Genomic DNA, 18,074 nt, shown 5'->3' on the forward strand with positions numbered 1-18,074 from the left:
CCTGCTTCTTAACTTGGCAATTTGCTATCACAACTTGGGAGCCCTATAAACAGACAAACCAGTAAGACAGAATAGCCCTTATGTTGACTTTTAAACTCTCAAGGCCCTATTCACAATGGTAAGATTACATGTACATCTCCTCCGTGATCTACACCCACGCTTAAATCGGTTTATAGATGGACTTCGCGATTTTTATGCGTAGATTGACACCTAAATATAGATTTACGGGTCTTGGTTCCATTAAATGAAGGGCGAAGTCTCCTGTGCCTGGCTAAGGGTCTAATTACAAAGTCGCGCAGACGTCTGTTGTGGTCTTGGTCTCAATCAACCTGGTCGGTTAGTCCCGACACCACAATTACAATGCGAACGCACATGGTGTGGTCACATACTCCCATTTGTCTATGGGAGCTTGTGATGCAGCTGCAGCAATAAACCGGCCTTAGCATAAGCTCCCTTAGACAAATAGAAGAATCTGTTCATCCCTGCACCATGTGGCAGGCACCTCAGGGTCCCAACCGAAGGCCCCAGGGTTAAGGGGGACCTGCTAGGGGCTCCCAATGTCTCTTCCCGACAGACTTTCCATGTTGGAAAGCCCAACATGGAAAGCCTGTCAGAAACGCATTCCATAGGGATTACGGACAGGCCTCTGACTGCTGGAATGAGACTCAGAAAGCCTCCGACCTGCATGTCAGTGAAATACTTGCATGGCCAGGTTTTACTGCTAGCGGGTAATTAGCCTTAATGTGGAGAGCTTGACATAATTGCTCCTGTCCAAGGAACGTTTACATGGTTTATGATAGTGTGACTGAGCAGTTGTTTGCCAAAGTCTGGTACTGTTTGTGAGTCTTTGTGGGTGAGCATGCAGGCCAGCTCACAATGAGATCATCATGGGTGAGTCGCAGAGAAAAAAGTTTACATATGTGACAATGCAAAGCTAATCAGCAGAGAGAAGGATGCTGATGTCTGAGGAGCACTGATTAGCAGAGAAAGTAGGTAGAGGGGAACCACCTTTTTGATAACCAAACTAAGAAGACAGTCCGAGGGAAGAAGGGGGTGACCAATAATGGTTGGGTAAACATCAGAGACCAGTCACTTTTGAATAGCGGGGTAGGGTCTGTCTCAGCAGCACTAATGTGATAACAAAAATGGGACTGATTTTTCTGGGCTGAAGCCACTTTTTCAACACGGCCCCTCCCCCAATATGTCAAGTTCCAGGTGATTTAAACAGAAGGCTTAAGTTTTTGTTCAAACTCCAAGAATACATCTGATTTCTTAGAGGACACAAACTGATATAGTTAAAGAACCTACATCTTCAGCTACAAACCGCTCTCTCACCGTGGCATTAAGGATTATTTCCAAACAAAATAATTTGTTTTTGTAAAATTTATAATGCTTATACCACACGTTCGGGCGAGAAAGCAAAAGACACACAATTGATGGACGGTATACAGAACAAATCAAAACATTCACCCCGAGTCAAGAGATGTGGGTTAAATCCATCATTCTTTTGCTCACCATGCCACCCCAGTTTAGACCTGGCCATATGCAAATCAGTCTTGACCCAGTGCCACATTGTTCTGCATTCTGTCCATCAATTGTTGTTTTTGCATTTGTCACCCCGAGTGGGACGGGTATGCCCAGACGTGGGTCCCGTGCTCTCCATGCCACTGGAGTCAATCTATCCTGTCTGATGAGGGCTGAAAGCCCGAAACTGGTCCTAGGATGCTTGTTTCCCATCCAGGGAGGACCTGGCCTGGCAGTTCGGGCTGGGCTGTTCCCATTGGGCGCAGGGTCAAGACTGATTTGCATATGGCTGGGTCCAAACTGAAATGGCATGCTGAGCAAAAAAAAACGATGGATTAAGTCCCAGATCTCTGTACTGTGGTGAATGTACGACTTTTATATGTATTATTTTTCTTTTTTCTTTTTAAATGTACGAGTTTCTTGACACACTTTACCAACCTCCGATGCGAACGCATGGCCTGCATTTTGCCAGACCTGAGGGCCCGATTCACAGAACTAACGTAGTACTTTTGGTATTCACAGAATGCACTTAGGACTACTAACTTTACGTCCGCACTCGCGCCGGAGATTTCGAGCCCGGTGGCGGAGATTACAGCCCGGAAGCAAAATTTCCGCCTCTGGGCCGGACTCCGCCTCTGGGCAGGAACACCCGTTTTTTGGCCGTTTTATGTGGTTTATTATTGTTAATTGATTTTAGCTTCAGCATGGTGGGAGATGGTAGGCCCTTGAAATGCTCAAACAGGCAAAATGCGGTTATTCCGACATGGAAGCGGAGAGCCAGGCCCGGAGGCGGAGAGTCTGGCTCTGAGGCAGAAATTCCGCTTCCGGGCTGGAATCTCTGCCACCAGGCCGGAATCTCTGCCTCCGGGCCGCAATCTCCGGCCCGAGTGTGGGCGTAAAGTTAGTAGTGGTTAGTGCATTCTGTGAATATCAAAAGTACTAAGTAATTCTGTGAATCGGGCCCTGAGCATTTAACTGGCAGATTGCCACTGCCTCTCAAATCAGCACCAAAGTTGTCTAAAGCTGAAACGTAAAAAGGAGAGGGCTGCAAGCAGGTTTATGATTTACCATGAAGGAGACTGATTCCCTACCCCTTACGTTATCAGAGATTATTGATGTAGAGAATACTGTACTAACAGAAAGCAGAGGTGGATGAAGAGGCTGGGTAACAAAAGAAAATGTATATTAGATTCTGTCGATTGTCAAAAGGCATTGAAGGTCCATGCTGGAAAAAAAATCCAGATAATGTGATGTTCAAAAGAAATTAGTTGAAAGCACTGCAGACATTGCTTGAAATGAGATAAGAAGCCATTTCCATTTGTACACTTTATTTCGATCAAAAGATCATAAAAGTTGCATAAAATACATATAAAAAGCAAACTTGAGCATAATAAAAGGCATTAAAAAAATTGATTTAAAAATAGACCATGGAAAATATACATAGAAGCATACAATAGTTTTAGTACTTAAGACGCTTAATCCACATTGCATGTAAAAAACGTGAAACAGCAAACACTACAACAGTACTTGTGTCAGTGGCTAAGATGCGATAGGCTTCGGTACATCTTGTAAATCCTAAGTTCCTACATAGAGGAATGAGCCAATACTTCCTGGGGGCTCTATATGCAACGCAAAGAAACAGTACATGGATTATTGTCTCAGGCGACCTTCCGCAGGCTGGGCAAATATTTTCTCTTTGTTTGGCCCAGTTCTTAGTAAAGTCCCTAAGAGGTAAGGTGCCCATCCTAAATTGGATATATAGTTTCCTTGCCAGAAATAGGTGCACTTCATTCAGGAATGATTCAAAGATATACTGGTCTTTATTTACCAAAAACTGCCTCGAAAGACTGCCAAGAGTTGTGTTTTGTTGTAATGTACTTAGCTTATGCTGCCTATATACCTGGACCAGTTTGGCACGAGAGAGCGTCAAACAGAATACCCCAGGGCTAGTCCAGAGTTCAGGCAAACCAATCCTATAGCACATCTCCTTAATATAGACAAGCCAGGGAAACTTCTTTGAAGTGCTAACTGCAATTATTGAACTTAGATCACGACAATAGGACCCTAGCTCATCTGTGAGCCAAAGTCTTCGCCAGTATGTTAAAGGACGTAGGCCAGCTTCTTCATCTATTGGTCGTATTGCCAGGTCAAGGCGTAGCGGTACTAGAGGGGTGCTTTGCGGTAGGCCCAATAAAAGTCTAATAAACTTGTTCTCTAATAGAGAAAGACCTTTCAACTGAGAATGGCCCCACAACTCTGCCCCATATAGAGCTGCATTTCTTACTTGTACTTTGTAGATTTCTGCTGCGGGGCCAGGGGCCCTGTGTGTGGTATATTTAGCCATTCTTAATATCGCGCCAGATAGTTGGGCAAGCCGCATAGCTGCTTTGTCTAGTTGGGGAGCCCAGGAAAAGGACTCAGAAAGTGTGATCCCTAGGTAATCAAATAGTGAGACCCTTTCTAGAGTTGTTCCATTGAGTGTGGGATTAGGCCGGGTTGTGTTAGCTGGGTTAAAAACCATGTATTTAGTTTTCGAAATGTTTATTTCGAGCCCATGGTCAATGCAAAAAGCTAAAAAACTGTCTAAAACACGTTGAACGCCCATCGGGGATTTAGATAGAAGAAGGGTGTCATCTAAGAAGCCAATATAGGATAAAAGTAGGAGGCAGCTACGTGGTGTTCATTGTGACAAATGAAACAAGGAGAAACCTGGTAGATCCTATTGCCTACCAGAACATCAAAGGATTATAGCTTCACTACCATGTTTGGCATTCTATTTATAGGGATCAAAGTTGAAAATAGAGATCTGTAAAATATGTCATTCTGGTCCCCACACATCTCCAGGTCGCTGTAGAGTTACAAATAAAATGGTACCAAGAGTGCAGGGCAATTTGCATAGAAAAGTTGCAGAAGAGTACCCTTTTGTAGGGTGGGTGAATTTAGGAGCGCTTTGTGTGAAAAAAGGCAGATTTTAAATGTATATTGGGACCCTCATTCTCTTCACTCAAGTTGTGGCCGTCATAGAGGTTCAAAATAATTCATCATAGAATTGTGGTTCCATTTTAGTGTGTAAAGGTGCCTTGTGCATTGCATGCAAACTGTGTTGGACTTGTGACTTGAAATAATCTAATAAATTGAGGATTGAGTACCCACAACGGTTTAAAAGTGTTATTTGAAGAATGCATTGCGCAGACCAGCATTTATCGCATTAAAGGTTCATGACTAAATGTTTGTTTCTGTAGACATTATTGGTAAGTATTAATGCAATTTAATACAAATATTAATATCTGCAAATATTTGTGCTAAGCTGTTGCATTCCTAGCATTTATGGGAGGTCATTTGACTCTCCGCAATGCTGATAGGCTAATGGAATTTAACATGTACTCATTTTGCATCCTTTTGTGTTCTAAAACCTGTTAATATCTCGAGTACGAAAGACACATGTGATATTTCTTTGTTTCTTATTTGCGTATTTTAACTCCATTGTAGAATGGTCTGAAACAGATCATTAAAAGCACGGAATACCGCTTTCTATGAAATTATAAGCAAAATACCTCAGCCTTATAAAATATGATAGTGCACAGTTGCATAAAGGAAGCACAGATTTTAGCAAGCAAATTAAAAAGTACATGTCAGTCTGTCAATCAGTAAGATTTCTTAGTTTAAGTTGGGTCTCATGAGAGCCACTTGACAGAGGGAAACCTAGGCTTTTTTTAGTCACGACTGTAAGAAAACAAGAAGAGAAAAGTTGGAAAGAGCTGTACAGCTGATTAAAACTCTTTCAGGCGTAAACTGTCTGAAAATAGAAGTGCTATTTTATTTGAAAGGGTTTAGTAAATATATAAACCGGTCGGGCAGAGAAAGTCCTGTTCTGGTTTGATTTAACACAAAGCAAATCAAACTATTAGCAGATTAGTAGAGGCACACATAAATAAAGTATAAAAGTATTAAGCAATACCAAGGAATTATCTACTTAAAAATTGGATAACTAACAAACAAATGGTGCTTAGGCCTATTTAAAAATGTGATTCTTTTTTTTAGAGACAGTAACAAGTAAAAAAGTATGAAGGACTTTCAACGGGACACCTATTTGCCTGATTATTTTTTTTATGTTTTACATTTAACAAGTCCAGTGACAGATTCCCCATGGACAGCGAGGTGAATGCATTAGTGCAGACATATGCCACAGCCTCCGACACCCCGAGCAATACATTACAACCAACAGCAGGAATCCAAGCTGATCAAAAGTCCCAGCTAGAACAGTTGGTCCCCTGACAAGAGGAGAGGATGGAGGGAGCTAAACACTCAACAAATCACATTATGCACATACGTGATTCCCAAATTGTATCAAACTTTTGACGGCAGCCCCTAGCAGCATATACCGCCCCATTCAAAGGCACAGAAGTGGTTCATTCCCGCCTCCTCTCTATCAGTATGGGGGCACCCATGCCCTCCACCTCCTGACAATACCTCTTTTGATTCTAAAGTAATCAAGGCCTATGAGATTGTGAAGTACTAGCGTGCCCCAGACTCCTCCTTTATTCCCAGCAAGTTCAGAATGCTCACGTTTTTTATAGGAACAAATGGAAAGTTTTTTGCTTTGGCCTTAGGTGAGGGGCACACCATATTGCTATAGCTCACAGAATTATTTACTAAAAAGCAGCCCTAGCCAAAGCTAAGCTGTCATGTATAGTATAAATGTGCTAATATTGGCACAAATATGAGCTGCAAAACGTGGACAAAGTAAGTCGCATACTTGTACTGATTTAGCCACTTTTGTGTGTCCGTATGCCCAATGTTGGATGACAATTCTTATGTATAATTAACATTAATAGTTTTTCAGCTGTCTAATTAGTTAGGTAAGTTGTTAATTCAGTCTTTTCCTTAATAACTATATATGAGTTCGCTAGTACTTCAGTTGTCAGGATGCGAGTATGATTCTGTGTACATAATAAGTTTGGTCTTTTACACACAGACTGAACTTTTTGATTTGACCTTCCGCATGACATGTTTACTCCATTAAAAGTTATCTTTTAGTTAGTGAAGAAATTTTAAGTTAATATGGGTGAACATGAAGATCATGTTAATTTTACAACATTAGTTTTTAATCTCTAAGTTAACTGCTTCAAAATGTAAAGTTGCTGGCATGTCTGGTTCTGTTTCTTTCATATCCGTCTCTGGTTATTTGCATGTCATGAGATGTCATTATGAAATGGCAAATCAGTCCATAGATCGAATTGATGCTACTCAAAGCCTTTGTTGAGTGTGACTTGTAGAGTGGTATATGCAATGTAGAAAATAAAGTAAGGACATGAAACCTACAATTTACTGCCATGTGGGAAAGGGGCCTGAGAAGTCTCACAGTTAATGCAAAGTACCATCTTTATACTCTTAAAATGCTACCACAGCTGAAAATGTGCAGGCCTTCTTGCTGTAGCAGTATTGCGGCAAAACATTTTTTTGACAATTTTGTTGTGAAGAGTGAAAGACAAATTATTGGCCTGTTAATTGATACAGCAACTCAGAAAATCACCAACATTTATTTACTCTTTTTTGTATGTTCAGCTAAACATTTGGAAATCTTCTTTGCATCTGGAGAAAACCAAATTCCACCTCTTTCTTCAGGTGTAGACATAACCGATCCGGAGATTGTTTGTGTGCTGAAGAAGGTATGGTTGGTTTTCATTATAGTTCTATTCAGTGTGAGATTTCCTGTTAGTGGGTGGATTGAAAATGTCTTCACTTTACTGACTTATTCATGCAGCATATGGTAAATGGATGAGGTAAATGTCTTTTTGGTAAAAGTGGGTGATTGGGTGTCGTGAAGTGCTTGGCACTAGTTTAAATGTGCTCAAACCAATGTTTATTAGGTATTAATACAGTTTGAAATATGGAACCAACTCCCAGTCGATTGATGAATTCGGATTCTGAAAAGTTTAAGGAAAGCTTAATATATAGGGAGTTTATCAGCACATTAGTGCTGCTAGAATAATTATTCTGCTATCATGTAATACATCTCTTATTCGCAAACAAATTCTTCCAAAAACTGTTTACAGACTCAATCGATCAATATAGTTTATTCCTGGTGCAGATACCCTTAAAAGCTAAACAACATTTTAAAGCAGGTACAAAGTAAAATTCAGGAATACTAATAAGATTAAAACATTATCTGAGCCTTAATATTAGCACTCTAGAACAGACATAAACTGCAACTATGCTTATCCTCACCCAACAGCAACCTTGAAAATTCAATCCAGTAAATACAGTTTGTATTAAACATAAAGATACATGTTATGGAGGCATACAACTCAATCTGTTATGTAGATACCATCAGTCTGGAATAAAGTGATTTCTAAGCTACATCAGCATATTTGAGAACAGCGATGGCCACATGTTTACATGTTTTCAGTTCCTCACTACAGTTTCATGTACTATGGTAAATACTGTAGTTTACTGTAGTTACTTATAACCGCTTTTATCTGTGACCTCCTGGTGCACTTGTCTACTGGACGGTCCAACAAGAAGGTTTCATATTTTCTCCTTTGCAAATACAAAATGAACAACAATCTCGGAGAAGACGTCTGGGGAAACTGATTTGAGAGTATTGGCAAGTGGCAGGACCCCAAGCTTACATTTGAAATAAAGGAATTCTATATAATGTAGTTTAATGATCTCGAAATACAACCCCTGGTTGGTACATCCCATGTCGCCGATATTTGAAACCCTTGGGACTGGGTCCAGTCTTCTCAATCTGCTGTCAACTGACCCAATTCCCGTAGACTTCTTTATAAAGTGGATGTTAAGTGTGACCCCTGTTTACTTAAAAGATCAGCAAACCTATCTTGTCCAACAGTGACTGTAATCTAGCAAGCCATGGTTTGGGTGACTTATCCGTAGTTCCCACGATATATCTCATGGTATCCGTGAAAATAGCCAAATTAATGGAGTTCCACAGCCAGATCCAAAATGCCAGTTGTCTCCAGCTTGCCATACACTGAATATCTATCCGCCTTAATTTTAATAGGAGTGAAGGAACGGCAAACAGAAATTTCAAAAACAGTTTTGTTCCAACCCATTTGAAAATTGATGCTGGTTTCGTAGAGCTCAATGCTATCTAGTGCTTGCATCTGAGCTCCTGCCTTGTTACAATTTAGCATCAGGCCAGTACCTTCCTTCCCAAGCTGTGCAGTCACCCTTAAAGTGGCCGCTGTGCACTAGGCAAAGATTTCTGCTGATAGCTTTTCCTAAGAAAATAAAATAAAGTTAGGTGGCTGGATGTTGTCCCCTCTAATGACGCACATCTTACTTTCTCCCATGCGTCGCCTCGTAGCACTATTCTCCCTCCCTCTCCTCACCTCATGACTTGTCACAGACCCTCCCACAGTTTCCTCTACACATACTGTATAATGCCTCATACAATCCCATTATAGTCTCTGTTGCTTCAGCCCGTTATCTGCCCATTTCGTTGTGCCTTCTTCTGGTTAAAGAATTTAAATGGAAGCTATGTTTGGTAACCCATGCAAACCAGCAATTGCAACCCTATGTTCAGTGAGTTGTGGGTGCTACATTGTTCCACGCACTTGAAGATATGCTGTAGATGATGCAAGCAATAAGTCATCAACTGAAATGTATATGGAGCGTTACAATTTGGCTTTTTGCATACAAGGTTAAGCAGAAACGTATATCTGTATTTTTCCCTAAAATGTTGTGATGCCAGTTCAGGCAGAGCTCTGCTTGCTGAATAAATTGAATATTGTTAAAGAACATCCACTAAGGGGACTGAAACCTGCTTTACTTTCACTGTTGTATTATTTGTACTGCTCACATTATGATAAATAACCTATAAAATAATGTCTTCAAGTAGTGAAGCTAAAATTAGACAGACATGAAAGCTAACTACAGTTGCAAATGTCTCTCTACAGGTCCGTCTTCTTAATGAGTACCAGAGGGAAGCGCCAGCTTTCTGGATTCGTCATTCAGAAAAGTAGGATATCTTATCGTTGACTGCTTAGTTGGGATGTTAAGTTGTGGAGTTATTGTGTGAGATATGCAGTAACAAATATTGTAACATTGCCAACGTTGTATGTATTCGAGATCACCTTGTCCCCATTGGTTTGTTACTGGACAGTGCTTATTTTTCTTTTTTTAAAGTTTATTTCTAGTTTTCAGTTAACAAGAAAGTGCCCCACAGTTAGAAATACCATGCATGTCATAGTAAATATCGTACAAAGCTGTAGTATTCGGAGGAACTGAAACCCAAGTGAGACAGAACATACAGGAGGATCTGGAACGCCGCTGAGATGACGACTCTCCAGTGTTTTGAGGCCTAACGAGTAGATACGGACGTGGTGTGCAAGGGCGGTCAGTGACCAGGGGTGTCCTTTTCACTCATGTGCTGTGCAACCCAATGTCCAGAAGTCAATATTTGAAGCGTAATTGCGGACTGTAGACCCTGCTGTGCTGATATTCAGATCTGGGATGTCTAGTCTGTACGTTGCAGGTAGGTGCATATGGGTGACTATATGTCACGCGGGCGGGACGTCGGTAGCTATAGCTGGGCATACAGTTCGCTAGTAGTGTAGCAGAAAATTAAGCTTTTGAGCCATTGTGCAGCGGTAGGGCCTCTCATTTGAGCCATTGTGCAGCGGTAGGGCCTCTCATACCCCCTCAGCACCTCGCAACCTCGCGCATCATGAGGAGAAGGGCAATTGCGATGAAGCAGCACAATTCCCGCAGAACACCTCGTACATACCCTAGAAGAGCCAAAAGGGGCCAGCGTTACTTCTGTCATCTGGGAGATTTTGTAAAAAATGTCCACCCAGTAGCGGCTTACCAGGGGCACTTCTGGACAAGGTGTATAAAGTCTTCATCCACAACGGTACAATTGGGGCAGTTCGCTGACCGAGATGGATCAATCCTGGCCGAAAGGGAAGGCGTCATATACGTATGCCATCAAAACTTGTAATGCAACAGCTTGTGCCTGTGGTTCAGAGACACTAGCATAATCTGGGAGCAACTATAGAACCAGACATCATCCGAAACGGGGCATTGAAGGTCTTCCCGCCAGGCCTGTTGCAGAATCTCTTCCATGGAGGGGAGTAAATGGAGGCAGGCCCGGTAGAGTTCTCTGAGAGTAGGAAGGGATTTGGGCTTGCAATGCGCTTTGAATACGAGGTAGTAAGGGCCAGTCGAGTGTTGTTGCGTCAGCAAAAACGACTATCATCAGAACAAGAAATGGCGTGGCCATCCGAGAACAAGTCGCCAGTAGTACTGAGGGCGTACCAATTTAGTGTACGTTTGATGGAGACGCCCGCCATCGGTGGGAGCCATCAGTGTCGGCAAGCGGGAGGGCAGAGGAGTACAAATGCACCTTCCCCAATAGTCGGAGCAACTGGTGCCATGCGCAGCATGTGGAGGAGAGTGGCTGTGTATCCCTTCTGTCCAGGGGAGGCCCCTTGGGTAAGAGAACATTCAGGTCTGCCATGTCTCGGTCAAAACGTTTATACGTGATGCGGGCATCTCTGTGGGACCAATAGTACGTGTATTGACACTGCTATTAAAATATATAATTGAAAATGCTGCGGGGAAGTTAGTTAATCATGGCCACCTCTAATAAATATTCAGTCACCTTCGCTCCCGCCCCAGTGCAGTGGGAGGTCCATTGCTATAATAAACAATATTGGGGAACGAGGGCATCCCTGTCGCATGCCCCTCGCCAGTGTGAAGGGGGCCGTGAGGTAACCGTTATCGTGGATTCTTGCAGTAGGCTGAGAATATAAAAGCTGAATTTGAGATGTGAATCCACGGAGAAGACCCAGTTTTTGAAGAGTACCATTGAGGAAGGGCCATTCAAGGGAGTCGAAGGCCTTTTCCCTGTCAAGAAAGGCTGCAGGGTTGTCGGTGGAGATCTGGTGCAACACTGAGAAGAGCATGTGTAAGTTTATGGACGTGGATTGGTGTGTTATAAAATCAGACTGGATAGAAGAAATGATTGTTTCCAGGAGAAGAGACAACCGAGTTGCAAGAAGTTTAGCAAGGATCTTGTTGTCAAAGTTCAACAGTGATAGTGGCCTATACGATTAGCATTGCAGCGGGTTTTTGTCGTGTTTCGGTAACAAGACAACCTTGACCTCGCGCAATGTGGGGGGGTGAGTATTTTAGTGTCTAGGGATTCTGCAAAGAGTTCCAGCAGGTGAGGCACCAAGAGATGCTAATACGTTTTGTAAAACAAACCTGTGAGCCCATCTGAGTCAGGGGCCTTGGACCCGTCCATGGAGTCTATAGCAGCGGTTCTCTCCTTGACCGATATTGGGTCACTGAGGAATCGCTGCTGCGGGAAAGTTAGTTAATCATGGCCACCTCTAAAAAATATTCCGTCACCTTCGCTCCCGCCCCAGTGCAGTGGGAGGTGTAGAGCTGAGTATAATAACGCAGTAATTCCAATAGAATCGCACTGCTGTCAACAGCACACGTGCCATCCTCAATCCTAAGCTCTGGAAGTATTCACTCCTTCTCTCTGGTTGGAGATGAAGGGCCAGAGTGCGACCAGAAAACTTCCCTTCCCTGTATCGTCTGGCCTTAGCACATTCCCAAGGAAGCGGATCTCGTGGTCCGCAAGCTCACGAAACTCCTCCATGGCTACTGCCCGCAAAGGCAAAACATCAGCTTCGGGGGTATCTGATTATGTCGTATCCAAAAACTTAGTGTAGCTTCTACTCATTCCATGGAGCGACAAATGTCTTGCAGGATCCCACTTTGTATGGCCATCAGTATTCCCCGGATGTTTGCCTTGAAGGCCTCCCAACAGGTGGCCTGTGAGGAGGCAAACCCCATGTTCAAAGCAAAGTAGTCTACATTGGATATGTGCAGTTCATCCTAGAACACTGGGTCTGTAAGGGCCAGGGGGAAGCGCAGAGTCATGCAGATCGGTGCATGGTCCGACAGCATGTGGGCAAGCACTGCACCTCAACCAGCCAAGGGAGCATGGAAAGTGAAAGAAACCAGTACTCGAGGTGCGTCCAAGTACAGTGGGGCCCGATATCAAAGGTGTGCAGAGGTGTATCCGTATGACGATAGCGCCATGCATCCCTGAGTAAGTGAGTTGCACACATGTGGCATACGGGTTGTTCTGCATAGAGTTTGGTGCTTGGGCAACTTGACGTTGAGTCCAGCTCCGGGTCTATACATAAAGTCTCCCCTTATCAGCATGAACCCTAACAGGCCTCCCAGAAGGAGAAGACGGGGCCCATCCACCTGAGTCCCAAGGGTCAGTGTTTATATGCCCTCCGGGCCATGGCGGACATAAGGGGGGCAGCTAGTACATTGCGGCAGCGGAACAGACCAAATCTCATTAGTGGCATGCCAGCGTTTGGGATGCAGTAGCATCCCGGAAACCTGTGGTGAACATTGTCCGAAACAGCAACAGGCAGGAGCCTCCATTATTACTTGTCGGTCAGTTCCGAGCCCGCCATGGGTTGGAAGCCAGGGGGGAGCTCTGCAGAAAATTGCCGGGTCTGTTCTGCTCCTTCGAGTACTTCTTGCAGAAGGCCATAGCATCAGCCAGAGTGTCAAATATATGGGATTTCCCGTGGATATCCACACGGAGGCGTGCTGGATAGAGCATACCATAGCGCAGGTTCAGATCCCTGAGAGAGGCCTTGGCCTCGGTGAATTTGGGGCGGGCCACTTGGACTAACAAAGTGTAGTCTGGGTATAACAAGATGGATGATTCTGGGCTTGGCCTTGCTCCTGTGCCAGTCGCAGTGCTGTCTCTCTGTCCCTGAAGTTTAGCAATCTGTCTATTATGGGACGAGGTGTTGCTCCAGGCAGTGGCTGGGGCCCCAGCGATCTATGCACATATTCCACCCTGAAGGCAGTGGAGAAGGCATCCCGGCCAAACAAATATACCAACAGTTGCTCCACGAAGGTGTCAATTTGTCCCGTGGCCATGGATGCCACCATCCCAACAATTTTTCAAGGTATGGCGTGATCGGACCTCCAAATCCTCATTCTTCAGGGCAATGGTCTAGTCAAATTTATCCACCCACTTGCCCATGGTGGCGGCGGTGTCCTCCAGCCACAAAACGAGTCCCTCTGCCTCCCCCCATCCTAGTCTGCTGGCAGGCAAGGTGTTCAGCCAAGCTGTCCAGTTTGCCCGATGTGACTTAAAACCTGGCATCCATAGTCTTGAATCTTACTCGGATTTCAGACATCAAGGCCTCAACTGTAGCAGGTCGGGCCATATACGCGGGTCCCTGGCCATCTCTGCTGGTCTATGTGGGATTGCGATGCCCTCTCGGTCCCCCGCATGCTCAAATGGAAGCTTGTGTTGTTTCGGGTCGGTGCAGCCCAAGTTGCTGCCGCTGGGTGCAGGGCGTCGGTGGGGGATTGGGGGGATGCGAGAACCAGGCACCAATAATGCCAGCAGATCAGCCAAGCTGCGGATCCGCACTGGAATTAAAAGGGTTTCAGTGAAGCAGCCACCAGCAGGGAACCGAGGCCTGCGGGGCATTTGCAGGGGAAGCGGGCATCCAGCACACCCCCAGTTAGCAGATAGTTCTGGCCAGCTGGCCCGTCCCAGCTGTGGCCCGGCGAAGGCAGCGGAGCAGCAGCAGCGCCGGCCCATGCACAGGGATCCGAGCGATGGGCAGCAGCAAAGATAATACCACCTCCTGTGTTGGGCCTGGACCAGGTGCCCAAAAGGACGTCAGTGAGGGCTTCATTGAACGGCAGCAGGGGCTCCGAAGTGCTTGCTGCCGTTTGAAGCACATCTGTCAGGAGGTTAGTCCTGACTGCCACCGTAGGTAGCTTGAGGTTGAGAGCCTCGGCCGCACTATGCAACACCACTGCGTATGAAGCTTCCACCTCCGTAGCCACTGTAGGAGACAACATGCCAAGGTCTGGGGAGGTATCCAGACCACTGGCTTCCCCCAGCTCCTCTCTTCAGTCTGGATCTTACAAGTGGTCAGTTAGAGGGTCTACCGACCCCTCCCAGTCCTCCACACCTTCTTCTGGGTGCCAATCTGACATGAAAGGAACCTCTGGGCAGAACAGGGATACAAAGTTACACATTGGCGCCGGATCTGGCATCGGTTGATGCCGATCCAGGTCTGTGTCTACATCAGGATGGAGGCCAGGGTCGACGCCGGCTGGGGGCACAACCGGTTTCGGGTGCGGTGCCGGTGGAAGTGGCGCCGAGGGAGGTGTAATAAGGTCAACCAGCACTGATCTGGTTCCAGGCCTGGATCCATGGGGGCCGTGTGGTGCAGAGGCCGGAGTCGCCGGCGGTGAAGGCCTAGGGCCCCCAACCGAGTCCTCGGGGCCCAAAGGCTCGCTGGCGGAGTCAGGCGGCCCAAAGATGGCATGCATTGCTTCGTAGAAACTCCGAAGCTGGGCAGGGGTCGCTCCGGTTCTTGGGAAGGGAGTGAAACTCTGAGACGACCCTTCGGGCTTCGTACGTGGAGCCGCGGGAGGGGAACCTCCTGTATCCCCCATCGTGTCGGCCGACCGGGGAGAAGTCTAAGAGCGACGATGCTTCTTCAACTTCTTCTTGTGCTTTGATTCACCTTACCCTGAGGGCAAAGACTTGGAAGAAGAATGATGGTGACTCTGCGACCGGTCCCTCGACCTCCCTCATGACCGGGACCTCGAACAGCGCGGAACTGACTGCCGGTGCTCCAGAATCTTTCAGGACCGCTCCCGCAAAGACTTGGGATTCATGGTCTGGCAGTCGGAGCCCGACTTAGGGTCGTAGTCGCTCTCCAGGCAAAAGATGCACACGTGGTGCGGATCCGTCACCTACATCAGTCTGCTACAGGAACCGCAAGCCTTAAAACTGGGCATCCCTGACGTGCACCAGGAGTCGAAGTTTCAAACGATGTCTACAAAAGTCGCTCATAAAATTCAGTCAAAAAGTGACTGGAGTTACCGCTCTCTCCGGATCTGCGCTGGCTGGTGCCGAAAAAGAAAGAACGGAAGTCAGCGCGCGAGGGCGGCATCTATGTAGCTACCGCGATGTCATTCCGGCGACTTCGACGCCAACGACGAACGAGGAGCCGACCGACGCCACCTTTCGACCTGCAGAGGTACTGCTGATGAAAAGCTTTCTGGATCCAGTGACGCCTGGGGGTAATTCTAAGGTAAGGAATCTATAACTAATCTATGTATCTTCCAGATATATCGATACCGAAGGTAAGTAACTTGTTCTCTACTTCCATCCATAGTCCACTCTAGATGTGTTTGGCATGTCTAACCAGTTCCATCCCTTTTCTCACATTAACTGGTGAAAATGAAGGTGATTTGTGGATTAGTTGCAGCAGTCCACATCTCTACTCCTTTTCACTTTGCGAGTAGTCTGTAATGTTGCATGTAACCCACCTGGTCCTTTGTCTCAAAGAGAAGGCTATTTTGTGGGCTTTGAGTGTTATATGATGGCCTGAACAGAAGATACGACTGGAAATGATCATCTTTTGTATCAAATATCTTTGTAATGTGGATGTTCAGAAAAAGTGTTCCTTTAGCCTCTCTTTAGCTAATCAAGTTGAACCCAGGGCTCATATTGCCAAGACGATCATTGGCTTCTATAAAATGCATATAGCACGCTTGCAGATTTCCCCATCAGCTCATCAAACAGATCACAATAATTTGTCATATATCCTGACAAATTACGGTTGTCCAATAATAATGTATGACCGTTTTCATTTTGCGATGCTCCAGTTTGAATCTAAATGGTACATTTGATTTCTGGCACTAACACGAGACAATAATTCTGAAAGCAGTCCAATAGATTTCGAGTTTGACTTACTAAAAGCTCCTCTACACCCCATTAAAACTTTACACATAATGAGGACATTCCAAATTTTGAAACCGTGTAGTGGACTAACTGTAAAGAAAATGATAACATGGTAGAATACATTAGCATTCAAGGTCTCACAGACCTCTTCATCCAACATTGGGAAAAAAGGTGTTTGTATAAATAAAGTAGTATACTAGGAAGCATTCCTCTTTTTTTCTCTCTCTTGCTCTTCTGTCACATCTGACTTCTCTCCAACCACCATTCCAAGTCAAAGACACACTAAATTAACCTATCTGTTGTGGACATGCATTCCTTTGAGAGATTTTATTGTGTAAATCCCATAAATCCTCTCTAGATCCTTATGACAAAAATTATGTTGTGAAACAAGTTGCAAACTTTGAGAATTGGGGTATTGGAGTTCAAGCACTGCAGTATTTTTGGGGTCTACAAATAGATTTATGCTGAATGTGTCTCATGAAAAGGTGCAAATAATTACCAGTAGTTACAACTTTACATCACTCTCAAAGTATAGGCCTCCAAAATCAATGTAGTCTGCAGTGTCGTATAATTTTCCATTAGGGGGTGGCACCAGGTATTCGCTGGTATGCAAATATACACTTTTTTTATTTATTAAAGGCACATAATTATTTGCTTTTCCCACAGCAATGGTTCTGCTGGTATGTATTCCAAAGCGGATGTCTCTGTTTTTCTTTCCCGCACTGTGAAGGATTTCACAAGTTGTATGTGGTCTGGTGAAAAAATGTCATACAGACATTAAAGTACAGATACTCCTGGCATCTATTGATATTCGTTCCGCCTATAATTTTAGTCCGGGAACACTCAAGTTTATATGGCCTATTAAACTACAGTACAACTAATAACCATAATGCAACAATTATTTCCACTACCCTTTACACAGTCTAAAATCAACTTTTCCTCTTATTTTTACTGTTAATAAAAATATTCTCACTACCTAGTAACATCTAAAAACTGCATTGCAAATAAAAAACTCATATCTTGCATATGTAAATTAATACCATATTTCGTTAAAACCAGTTTAAAAAAAAACTGTCCCCCTTTCTAAGAAATAAACAATCCAATAAAATGTGTTAGAGCATTTCACATTTAATCCTCATTTACAAACTCCTCATGTTTCTTGTAGGAGCTTATCCATATCTAGTCATGCTTAATAGGGATTTAAACTAGTTCTAAATTTTAAAATGCATATTTTATTTGAGTACAACAGACATGGAAGGAAAAATCATATAATTATACCATGAATCTCTTGAGTGTATGGTAGAATTCTTCAGTAAGAAATAACTAAAATCATGTGCTGTAGATATCATCGCAATCCTTTGTCTTAATCCTGATTTATATTATTTTACAGCCATTGTTAAAATGGGAGAGGTTGGAGAGAGCGGTTCTTAATTTTCTCCAAATGTACTCATTCTTGCAGCCCCTTTTACATCACTTCTCCATTTCTACAACAGGATGAAATTTTATTTTTCTTGAGGTATAGTGTATTTAAAAACTGTGAGAGTTGACTCATGGATATACATTGCCACTTCATGGCTCCAACCTTATTGCTTGTGCCATATAAGATTTTGTTAAATTCAGCAGAGAATTCAGGCATTGCCCCTCTTATCACATCCCAATCCTGTGTCCCTCATTAAAATAATTTCTGTTTGGTTATGCAGTTTAGTTTGAAACACAGCTTTAAAAGTTGTCAGGACTGATAATAATTTGGGGCCACCAA

At 44.2% G+C, this 18,074-nt stretch overlaps 1 protein-coding gene across 1 annotated transcript in view; it reads left to right on the top strand.

The window, feature by feature from the left end:
- The window catches only part of TBC1D32 (TBC1 domain family member 32), an 886,600-nt gene that overhangs the window by 164,792 nt on the left and 703,734 nt on the right, over positions 1 to 18,074 (top strand). The window contains exons 8-9 of the mRNA XM_085611276.1: positions 7,090 to 7,193; positions 9,447 to 9,508. Of these exons, the coding sequence (XP_085467402.1) occupies positions 7,090 to 7,193; positions 9,447 to 9,508 (166 nt within the window). The remainder of the gene's footprint in view (positions 1 to 7,089; positions 7,194 to 9,446; positions 9,509 to 18,074) is intronic.

This window comes from Triturus cristatus, chromosome 6 (assembly GCF_964204655.1).
Source record: "Triturus cristatus chromosome 6, aTriCri1.1, whole genome shotgun sequence".
In the NCBI taxonomy this organism is placed as follows: domain Eukaryota; kingdom Metazoa; phylum Chordata; class Amphibia; order Caudata; family Salamandridae; genus Triturus; species Triturus cristatus.